Genomic DNA, 12,492 nt, shown 5'->3' on the forward strand with positions numbered 1-12,492 from the left:
ACAGTGTTCTCCTGTTTGTAACGTACTGACAGTGTTCTCCTGTTTGTAGCGTACTGACAGTGTTCTCCTGTTTGTAACGTGCTGACAGTGTTCTCCTGTTTGTAACGTGCACGCTGACAGTGTTCTCCTGTTTGTAACGTGCTGACAGTGTTCTCCTGTTTGTAGCGTGCACATTAAGAGCGGTATCTGCGCTGAGCCTCTGCCGCCTCACATTGGCCCGTCTACTTCTGGGAAGGCTTTGTTCACTAAGACAGCCAACTCGGCCCGAGGATCCGTCGGCGTCTTTACCTACGACCTCATCAACACATCCACCAAAGAGTCGTCTCAGAAAATAGCCGTGATGTTCTCTGTGCCTTATGATTACAACTTGTACTCCAACTGGTATGCAGTGGGAGTCTTTGAGAAGAGCAGGGTGTGTGACAAAGCTCTGTTTGAACACATGTACCACAACGCAGATGGCATGTTTGCCAGAGCACAGGCAGGCTCCGGTCTGAGTCACAACAAAGGTGAAGTGACCATCATGGCGTCCATGTCTGACTCCTTCACGCCCATCATAAAGCTGGAGATCAATGATAACTTTGTGTGAGTGTTTATGCTGAATGTATCAGACGTACTTCTTTCTGTGCTGGAGGCTGATATGATCTGAATGTCTGTGATCTGTGCTAACATCACTTTTAATAAATCTGCAAAGTCGGTCCTCGTGTGGACGTGCTGTCAGTGTGTCAGTTTGTTTATACTGTGACATATACACACAAACAAACAAATATACACACAGCACAGCCCCCTTAAACACAGGTTAACATTAACGACACAGGAACTGAAGAAGCCTTTTGGATGGATCCAAATGTCCAGTTGGCCAGTACTCCCCTGTCACTTGTCCTGCCAAAAGCACCTTATAGTAGTAGTGGGCTGAACCGTAGGTGTGGGGGGGCCTTGAATCATCACATGCTTGCCATCAATCGCTCCCAAGCAATTGGGGAAGTTCCACTTCTGCCAGAATTCCTCAGCAAACTTCTCCCAGCTTCCTTGTCTGGAACAGGCATGCAGGTGGGTAGAAGGACCTCCCATATGACCTTGGCCTCTTCTGGGACAATCACGCAGACGTGCAGACTCCGACTCGAAAGCTATTGTCTGTTGATCTGAGTCCCCAGCTGCTAGACGTGCCAAAACAAAGCTAACTCAATGTTAACCATATTGTTATTTCAGCTCTATTTACTATATGATAGTGGATAACCTATAACCTCTACAAGACTATGCTGACCTACAGAATCACCATATAGGTAGGTTATTATTATTAACACTACACAATACTAGTTAATGTTATTTAATCAGTGGGTTACCTGAGACAGATAGCCAGCCTCTCCTCTGGACTGACAGGTGTCCTGAAATTAATGTCCATCTTCTGGAGGTGGGGAGCTGTCAGATGGAGACGCGGCGTCCATCGATACAGTCATTGGTTTCACCGCAGTCTGAGAATACTCTGCTGGGGGTAAGTTGGTTTCCCGTTCGCCCAGACACATGTTCATAAATAAATGTGATAATCTGTGCATATCAGGTGTTAAAGAGTGCCGAGCAGGGCCGTGTCTACTTCTGTGGGGGCCCTGTGCAAAGTGCTGTTTGATGATGGGACAGACAGCTGCACGTCGGGTCGGTGAGGATGACCGAGTCAGACGAGCAGTTACGCGAGGCTGCTGATCAGTGAATGTGTTCCCGTTATTATTGGAACCTCGTCCCGCTGCTGTTTAACGCTGTGGCCACATGAACGGACCGTTCGCGGTGAGCTGGTGCGTTTGCTGACAGGAAGTAGGATGCGTAAGTTCCCGTCACGGGGCTGCTCACGCTGATTAAACATCCATCTGAACACCGTTGGACACATGACGAGTAACCCAGCTGCAGCCCACAGGTCTGTTTGTAGTCGCCGAACCTCGTGCGGTAAAAGAAGGAGGGTTTCTGTTTTGTAAAGAAAAAAGACTTTGAAGTCCCAAACAACATGAAGTATAATCGTTCATTGTTTATACGTATAAAGCACACTGCATTCATCCGGTATAGTTTCCCGTATTCTTTATATCAGAATAAATATCACAGAACAAAAAGTGATCACACTGTCAGTGTTTCCCAACATGCTGCATCTCTACTATCAGGGCAGGAACATGTCCCGTCTCCTCTGAGAAGCCCGTCCTCCATCTGCTACAGTCAGATATCCTGATGCCATCAGAGGACCAAACACTCCAAACAGCTCCAAACAGGGCAGGCTCCTCCTCCAGAACACATGAAGGCCTTTACCTCACCTTCATATTGTGCACGAGGACCATCTGTAAACATCTTTTCCCTGCTCAGGTGTGTTCCCTTACATCGACAGTAGAGTAAAACGAGCTAGAATCATGTTTCGATCAGAGTAGCCCTTTTCAGTCCTGACATTGTTGAGTCACGTTTCATGTTTAAGAACATTCAGAATTTAAAACAAACATGTTTGAGGAAAATGCTGGATGTGTTGCATTTATTGACGTAGAGGAGGTCATTGTTTACCTTTAATAATCATTTTCTGTAGGTTTAAACTGCTCGGGTTTTTGAGAGACTTTTTCATGAACCTGCTTCCCTCTCAGATTGATGCATCTCCTCGATCACAGGGTTAGTTTGACAACTTACGTCGCATAGGGCCCCCACAGAGCTAGACACGGCCCTGCTTCTGACCAACTTTCCTGTCATGCTGAGCTGTGGTTGTTTTGTGTGCCATTATTGCAGGTCTGTTTTATATTGAACTGTTTCATAGTTTATAGTGTGTGTTACACAGCGTTAAACTGTTTCACTGTCACTTTATTTCACTGAATAGATCTGCCAACACAAGGTGGCAGCAAAGTGTTGGTTACGGTTTTACATGTGTGAGTTGGAGCCTTTAAAGTGAGGATATTCAGTAATGTGCGACTGTATGATGTAACATGAGTCTATATTGAACTGTTGATGGCAGCTGATATATATATATATATATATATATATATATATATATTGTTCCTATTTTATATCAACAGAATGCCACAATACGAGCACGACAGTTGTTATATATGGCAGTCTGTGAATACTCTGAACTTCTGACCAACTGTCCTGTCATGCTGAGCAACTGTGGTTGTTTTACGTGTCCCAGTACTGCAGAATAAACCACTGAACTCTCCAGCTACCCTGAGTCCCGGCAGTCTGTTGAAAGCAAGCAGAACAAAACAAAAGGTTAAAGGTTAAACTTAACAGGAAGCTGCAGTTAGCTACAAACAGTATGCGCGTGAATGGACCCTTTTCTCCATGCAAAGCAATTGAACAGTCTGTTCTCACGCACATGCACGAACACGACTGCTGGTGCCGGGGCCAATCAAAGGTGACAACTGCATCTAACGTGGAGTGCTTCTGCTGCAGAGGTCACACAGAGGGCACAACTCTGCTCTCGTGTCGGCTCGTGTGGTTTTGTGTGACTTCCTGTGCAGCTGAGTGCCGCTTTGCAAACACACACACTTTCTTACAGCAGTTACAGAGAACTTTAACTTCCTATAATGATGTGTTCTTTAACAGACACAAAGTAAGACTATTGTCTTATTCTTTACCAACTGGTAACAAAAGGAAAGATAACGGTGCAAATGTAAACCTGACAAGAAAGAGGATGTTAAAGTAACTGTGCTCTGGGTTAGGGTTAGGGTCATTGAACCGATACCGTTGTGTCGCACACCAAGCTGCTGTTATTCCTTCTTTTATATTAACATGGAGGTGTTTCAACCACCTGAACCAGAGGAAACCAGCTCAGGAACCACATGAGCCTTTAAATGTATTCAGCATCTAAAATGTGTGAGAGCGAGGCAAGAAGTTCCAGTAATGACTCATCGTTTCTAATGAAAACCTAAACTTGTTCACGTGAGTATAAATGAGTCTTTTTTAAGGTTCCTGGTTCCGTGTGGAAGTTCACACTTTCTCAGGTTCACACACACACACACACACACACACACACACACACACACACACACTGCTCTTCCCCTTATATCTTGTGGTGTAATAGAAATTAGGAAATGGTATTTGTTTCAGAATGATTTTGTTTACATGAACTGTACCGGGATACCAGTAAGTCATCTTCATACAGCTCTGTTGTCAGTGAGTGAAGTGATGCTGTGAGAAACACATAAAGTACAACAGAGAGTAAACCTGGTCAGCGTGAGCCACGTCGGAGCAGATCTCAGCACCTAGCTTGATATTAAATATACATCTATCATTGAGGTCTTCACTGGATCACCGGGCTGTAACGTAGCAACAAGTAACGAAAGAAGACAAAAAGCTGCTGTTTTACAGTGAACGTTTCATAATTCACACTTTCATGTCCCGTCTGGCCTCAGGTCACGTCTGTTAGTATCATTTCCTCTGAGCGTGGGGCTGCAGAGTGTTGTTACTCTCACATCATGTCAAACAAGCCGTCCTCAGTTGACAAAAAGAAAGTAGTTGTGGTGGCTGACTGAGCTTCAGTTTATCAGAGGGAGGGTCCTGCAGCATCACGTGCAGCCTGCAGCTCTTTTATCACCTTTATAAAGAGACATCATTGAAAGCTGACAGCCACAACTCACAGCCGCCCGTCAGAAGACTTATTCAGGTGAGAACGATTGTTCTTCTTTTATTACTCACGTTTGAATTTTTGACTTGATTGTCCTTCATCAGTGTTGATCAGTTTGTTGGAGTGTGGTAATATTTACGTCTGATCTTATATCGTGTCGTCTTCCCGCTACGCGTCCTGACACATTGTTTTTTAGGATGTTCATTTGAAACGTCATTTCTTTTGTTCAGTTTCTGTTTTCAGGTTTCTCTGGCAGAACAAGTTCAGATGAACAGCCGAGGATAAGGACCACGTTCACAATTCATTCATTGTTTTTGTTCTTAACAGTCGAGTCAGAATCTCACAGCACTTACTTTTTTGGAGACGAAAGAATAAATGTCAGAATTCTGAAAATAAAGTCAGTCAATCACAGAATTCTGACTTTTTTGTAGAAAAAAAAAAGAGGAAAAAATCTGAAATGGAGAATTTTAAGTGGTTTTTCAGAAATCTGATTTATGCATTCTTATACAGAGCTTTACTCTGCCTGGTCGGTCTAAAAAGTTTTTTTTTCACCTCCGCCGTGGATGTCGACACAGCAATAAAAGTCGGAACTGAAGTAGCCAAACTCGTACCAACACATCGCGAGTGCACCGTTGAGATCACAAATCAGTGCTCCAAGTACTCTCTACACAACCCGAGGTAACGGAACATTCTCCTGTTTGTAACGTGCTGACAGTGTTCTCCTGTTTGTAACGTGCCGACAGTGTTCTCCTGTTTGTAACGTGCTGACAGTGTTCTCCTGTTTGTAACATGCTGACAGTGTTCTCCTGTTTGTAACGTGCCGACAGTGTTCTCCTGTTTGTAACGTGCTGACAGTGTTCTCCTGTTTGTAATGTGCACGCTGACATTGTTCTCCTGTTTGTAACGTGCTGACAGTGTTCTCCTGTTTGTAACGTGCTGACAGTGTTCTCAAGTTTGTAACGTGCTGACAGTGTTCTCCTGTTTGTAACGTGCTGACAGTGTTCTCCTTTTAGTAACGTGCTGACAGTGTTCTCCTGTTTGTAACGTGCTGACAGTGTTCTCCTGTTTGTAACGTGCACGCTGACAGTGTTCTCCTGTTTGTAACATGCTGACAGTGTTCTCCTGTTTGTAACGTGCTGACAGTGTTCTCCTGTTTGTAACGTGCACGCTGACATTGTTCTCCTGTTTGTAACGTGCACGCTGACATTGTTCTCCTGTTTGTAACGTGCTGACAGTGTTCTCCTGTTTGTAACGTGCACGCTGACATTGTTCTCCTGTTTGTAACGTGCTGACAGTGTTCTCCAGTTTGTAACGTGCACGCTGACATTTGTTCTCCTGTTTGTAACGTGCACGCTGACAGTGTTCTCCTGTTTGTAACGTGCCGACAGTGTTCTCCTGTTTGTAACGTGCGCGCTGACATTGTTCTCTTGTTTGTAACGTGCACAGTGACAGTGTTCTCCTGTTTGTAACGTGTACGCTGACATTGTTCTCCTGTTTGTAACATGCACGCTGACAGTGTTCTCCTGTTTGTAACGTGCACGCTGACATTGTTCTCCTGTTTGTAACGTGCATGCTGACAGTGTTCTTCTGTTTGTAACGTGCACGCTGACAGTGTTCTCCTGTTTGTAACGTGCTGACAGTGTTCTTCTGTTTGTAACGTGCTGACATTGTTCTTCTGTTTGTAACGTGCTGACATTGTTCTCCTGTTTGTAACGTGCTGACAGTGTTCTCCTGTTCGTAACGTGCTGACAGTGTTCTCCTGTTTGTAACGTGCATGCTGACAGTGTTCTCCTGTTTGTAACATGCACGCTGACATTGTTCTCCTGTTTGTAACGTGCACGCTGACATTGTTCTCCTGTTTGTAACGTGCTGACAGTGTTCTCCTGTTTGTAACGTGCACACTGACATTGTTCTCCTGTTTGTAACGTGCATGCTGACAGTGTTCTTCTGTTTGTAACGTGCTGACATTGTTCTCCTGTTTGTAACGTGCCGACAGTGTTCTCCAGTTTGTAACGTGCCGACAGTGTTCTCCAGTTTGTAACGTGCACGCTGACAGTGTTCTCCTGTTTGTAGCGTGCTGACAGTGTTCTCCTGTTTGTAACTTGCACGCTGACAGTGTTCTCCTGTTTGTAACGTGCTGACAGTGTTCTCCTGTTTGTAGCGTGCTGACAGTGTTCTCCTGTTTGTAACGTGCATGCTGACAGTGTTCTTCTGTTTGTAACGTGCACGCTGACAGTGTTCTCCTGTTTGTAACGTGCTGACAGTGTTCTTCTGTTTGTAACGTGCTGACATTGTTCTTCTGTTTGTAACGTGCTGACATTGTTCTCCTGTTTGTAACGTGCTGACAGTGTTCTCCTGTTCGTAACGTGCTGACAGTGTTCTCCTGTTTGTAACGTGCACGCTGACAGTGTTCTCCTGTTTGTAACATGCACGCTGACATTGTTCTTCTGTTTGTAACGTGCACGCTGACATTGTTCTTCTGTTTGTAACGTGCTGACAGTGTTCTCCTGTTTGTAACATGCACGCTGACATTGTTCTTCTGTTTGTAACATGCACACTGACAGTGTTCTCCTGTTTGTAACGTGCTGACAGTGTTCTCCTGTTTGTAACGTGTACGCTGACATTGTTCTCCTGTTTGTAGCGTGCTGACAGTGTTCTCCTGTTTGTAACGTGCTGACAGTGTTCTCCTGTTTGTAACTTGCACGCTGACAGTGTTCTCCTGTTTGTAACGTGCTGACATTGTTCTCCTGTTTGTAACTTGCACGCTGACAGTGTTCTCCTGTTTGTAATGTGCTGACAGTGTTCTCCTGTTTGTAACGTGCTGACAGTGTTCTCCTGTTTGTAACATGCACACTGACAGTGTTCTCCTGTTTGTAGCGTGCTGACAGTGTTCTCCTGTTTGTAACATGCTGACAGTGTTCTCCTGTTTGTAACGTGCTGACAGTGTTCTCCTGTTTGTAACGTGCTGACAGTGTTCTCCTGTTTGTAACATGCACGCTGACAGTGTTGTCCTCTTTGTAGCGTGCTGACAGTGTTCTCCTGTTTGTAACATGCTGACAGTGTTCTCCTGTTTGTAACACGCTGACAGTGTTCTCCTGTTTGTAACGTGCTGACAGTGTTCTCCTGTTTGTAACGTGCTGACAGTGTTCTCCTGTTTGTAACGTGCTGACAGTGTTCTCCTGTTTGTAGCGTGCTGACAGTGTTCTCCTGTTTGTAACGTGCTGACAGTGTTCTCCTGTTTGTAGCGTGCTGACAGTGTTCTCCTGTTTGTAGCGTGCTGACAGTGTTCTCCTGTTTGTAGCGTGCTGACAGTGTTCTCCTGTTTGTAACGTGCTGACAGTGTTCTCCTGTTTGTAACGTGCACGCTGACAGTGTTCTCCTGTTTGTAACGTGCTGACAGTGTTCTCCTGTTTGTAGCGTGCACATTAAGAGCGGTTTCTGCGCTGAGCCTCTGCCGCCTCACATTGGCCCGTCTACTTCTGGGAAGGCTTTGTTCACTAAGACAGCCAACTCGGCCCGAGGATCCGTCGGCGTCTTTACCTACGACCTCATCAACACATCCACCAAAGAGTCGTCTCAGAAAATAGCCGTGATGTTCTCTGTGCCTTATGATTACAACTTGTACTCCAACTGGTACGCAGTGAGAGTCTTTGAGAAGAGTAGGGTGTGTGACAAAGCTCTGTTTGAACACATGTACCACAACGCAGACGGCATGTTTGACAGTGCAAAGGCAGGCTCCGGTCTGAGTCACAACAAAGGTGAAGTGACCATCATGGCGTCCATGTCTGACTCCTCCACGGCCATCATAAAGGTGGAGATCAATGATAACTTTGTGTGAGTGTTTGTGCTGAATGTATCAGACGTACTTCTTTCTGTGCTGGAGGCTGATATGATCTGAATGTCTGTGATCTGTGCTAACATCACTTTTAATAAATCTGCAAAGTCGGTCCTCGTGTAGGACGTGCTGTCACTGAGTCAGTTAATTTATACTGTAACAGTCATTGGTTCTCACGCACATGCACTCACATGAACGGACAACGCAGCTGCATTCAAGTTGGGGACTGCTGGTGCCGGGGCCAATCAAAGGTGACAACTGCATCTAAAGTGGAGTGCTTCTGCTGCAGAGGTCACACAGATGGCACAACTCTGCTCTTGTGTCGGCTCGTGTGGTCTTGTGTGACTTCCTGTGCCGCTTTGCAAACACACACACTTTCTTACAGTTACTTTAACATCCTCTTTCTTGTCAGGTTTACTGACAAGAAAGAGGATGTTAAAGTAACTGTGCTCTGGGTTAGGGTTAGGGTCATTGAACCTATGCCGTTGTGTCGCACACCAAGCTGCTCAGTTTCACATCAAGCTTCTTCTTTTATGTTAACATGGAGGTGTTTCAACCACCTGATTTACCAACTGGTAACAAAAGGAAAGATAACGGTGCAAATGTAAAATGTTTTAAAAGAGTGAGCATGCACCTTTAAGACCTCTGAATCCCCGGCTTTGTAAATCTAACAGTTTATAAAAAGTGTGATTTCTTACTTTCTTACGTACTAACTTACGTGTGAAGCCGAGGTCTGTAAATATGCTCTCTGTAAACACTCGGTCGTGTCACTGATGCACTTCTTCAAACACACGCTCACACGCACGCGCACACGCACACGCACACGCACACGCACACACACACACACTCACGCACACGCACACACACACTCACACACACTCACGCACACGCACACGCACACACACACACACACTCACACACTCACGCACACGCACACGCGCACGCACACACGCACACACACACACACACACTCACTCGCGTGTGCGCGCACACACACACACACACACACACACACTCACTCGCGTGTGCGCGCACACACACACACGCACGCACACACACACACACACACACACTCACTCGCGTGCGCACACACACACACACACACACACACACACACACACACACTGCTCTTCCCCTTTGTGGTCATAAACTGCCTAATATAACATGTGAAAAGTGTTTGTGTTATTAAGAGCAGCAGCACATCCTGCTGAAGATAGATTCACACGTGTGTTTCTCACGCTAAACAATCGTCTCTATCTCGTGGTGTGACGACAGACTGGAACAAATGAAAAGGTTTTTGTTTCAGAATGATTTTTTTCAATAGTTTGATTTCAAACATGTGCTAACTGTAGAGGAGCACAGGGTCAATGAGCCTCATGCATTTTGATGAATGATCACTTTTAATAAATCTGCAAAGTGTGTCAGTTTGTTTATACTGTGACATATGCACACAAACAAACAAATGTACACACAAACAAACATATATGCACACAAACAAACAAACAAATATACGCACAAACAAACAAATGTACACACAAACAAACACATATGCACACAAACAAACAAACAAATGTACACACAAACAAACACATATGCGCACAAACAGACAAACAAATGTACACACAAACAAACATATATGCACACAACCGAACAAACAAATATACACACAAACAAACAAATGTACACACAAACAAACAAATATACACACAAATAAACAAATATGCACACAAACAAACAAACAAATAAACACACAAAAAATTAACATGCACACAAACAAACAAATATGCACACAAACAAAGAAACATGCACACAAACAAACAAACATGCACACAAAAAATAAATATACACAAAAACAAACAAACAAATATACACAAACAAACATACATACAAACAAACATACACCCACAAACAAACATGCACACAAACAAAGAAATAAACACACAAACATACACACTCACAAACAAACATACACACAAACACACAAACAAACATACAAATATACACACTAATAAACATACACACAAACAAAGAAACGTGGACACAAACAAACATACACAAACAAACAAACATGCACACACACTAATAAACATACACACAAACAAACAAATATACACAAACAAACATGCATACAAACAAACAAATATACACACTAATAAACATACACACAAACAAATATACACACTAATAAACATACACACAAACAAACAAACATGCACACAAACAAATATACACACTCACAAACACACATGCACACAAAGAAACAAATATACACACAAACAAACAAACATGCTCACAAACAAACATACACACAAAAAACAAATATACACACAAACAAACATGCACACAAACAAACATACACACAAACAAACAAACAAATATACACAAAAACAAACAAACATACACACAAACAAACAAACATGCACACAAACAAACAAACATGCACACAAAAAAATAAATATACACAAAAACAAACAAACATGCACACAAACAAACATACACACAAACAAACAACTATACACACAAACAAACATGCACATAAACAAACATACACACAAACAAACAAATATACACAAAAACAAACAAATATATACACAAACAAACAAACATACACACAAACAAACAAACATGCACACAAAAAAATAAATATACACAAAAACAAACAAACATGCACACAAACAAACACAAACAAACACACACACAGACAAACAAATATACACACAAACACACACAAACATACACACACACAAACAAACAAATATACACAAACAAACAAACACACAAACAAACAAATATACACACAAACACACACACACACACACACACACACACACACACACACACACACACACACACACACACACAAACAAACAAACATACACACAGACAAACAAATATACACACAAACACACACACACACAAACAAACATACACACAGACAAACAAATATACACACAAACATATACACTAACAGACAAACAAATATACACACAAACATATACACTAACAAACAAACAAATATACACACAAACATACACACTAACGAACATACACACAAACATACACACACACACACACACAAGTTCCTGGTTTGAATCCCGGTTAAGACGTAGTGGGCCTTTCAGTGTGGAGTCTGCATGCGTGGGTTCCCTCCAGGTACTCTGGCTTCCGCCCACAGTCCACAGACATGCTCGTTAGGTTCATGCTAATGACACGTTATATACTGGTCACAACCGACTGTACTGAAGGGCCCTTTATAAGGCAGCACATTTAAAGGTAGAGGACGCATTTAAGGAGGTATTACTGCTTTTATTGGTCACTGATTTTCACCTTTAAGAAAGAAAATATATTAAAATCTGAACCCAAACAGACTTTAAGTAAAGCCTCTCTGTTGTCTCTTTATTGATGTTGTGCTCTCACTAATATCTCTGTTTTTGTGTATGGTCCAAATATCTGATCAGTTTGTTCTTTGATGCTTCGACAAAATAAAAGACTTTGAATGTATTAAAATCAATAGATCCATGAGGTCATCACAAGATGTCTGTGAATGTTACTGGGATGAACACGTTGGATGTTTGTGGCCTTTTAAAGCCTTTCCTCTAGTGCCACCTACAGGCCAAGAGGGACCATTTCAGACACCAACATCACAACAGCAGCTTGTCTGATCGTGACGTATTGAGGGCTCTCTGGTGACCACAGAGGAGCTGACACTGTAAGAAGTGAAGGAGGTAATGAGGGTGAAGCTACACTGTAAAAAATGCTGCTGCCACACCAACGTTCACCTTTTACAGCAGCAGGTATGTAGGCATGTAAAGGTGAGGGGGAAAACCTCCTGGACCTGTCTGCTGTGATTTATGTTTCCTCCACAGGCAATATAAGTAATGGGCTGCCACTCACTCTGTACCACACACACACACACACACACACACACACACACCTCTGTACACAAATTAAACCTGGCACTGGATCGTTCAATGTCACCTCCCTCTCTCCCCGTCTGCTTAATGTGTTGTGGCAGCCGAGTGCAAATCTCCGACTCATCAAACCTCCAGTTTTAACAGGTCTCTCTTAATGAAGACGGCTG

At 43.3% G+C, this 12,492-nt stretch overlaps 1 protein-coding gene across 1 annotated transcript; it reads left to right on the forward strand.

Annotated features, from left to right (window-relative positions):
- Window positions 1–1,758: 1,758 nt before the first annotated feature.
- LOC138602609 (uncharacterized) lies at window positions 1,759–8,546 on the forward strand. The gene is made up of 4 exons (XM_069674093.1): window positions 1,759–1,776; window positions 4,579–4,615; window positions 5,152–5,254; window positions 7,994–8,546. Exons 1-4 carry the CDS (start codon window positions 1,759–1,761, stop codon window positions 8,412–8,414), a joined length of 579 nt encoding a protein of 192 aa, XP_069530194.1. The 3' UTR covers window positions 8,415–8,546.
- The last annotated feature ends 3,946 nt before the right edge of the window (window positions 8,547–12,492 follow it).

This window comes from Semicossyphus pulcher, unplaced genomic scaffold (genome assembly GCF_022749685.1).
Source record: "Semicossyphus pulcher isolate SPU_LCO1_2020_fin unplaced genomic scaffold, fSemPul1.0.p SCAF_23, whole genome shotgun sequence".
In the NCBI taxonomy this organism is placed as follows: Eukaryota; Metazoa; Chordata; class Actinopteri; order Labriformes; family Labridae; genus Semicossyphus; species Semicossyphus pulcher.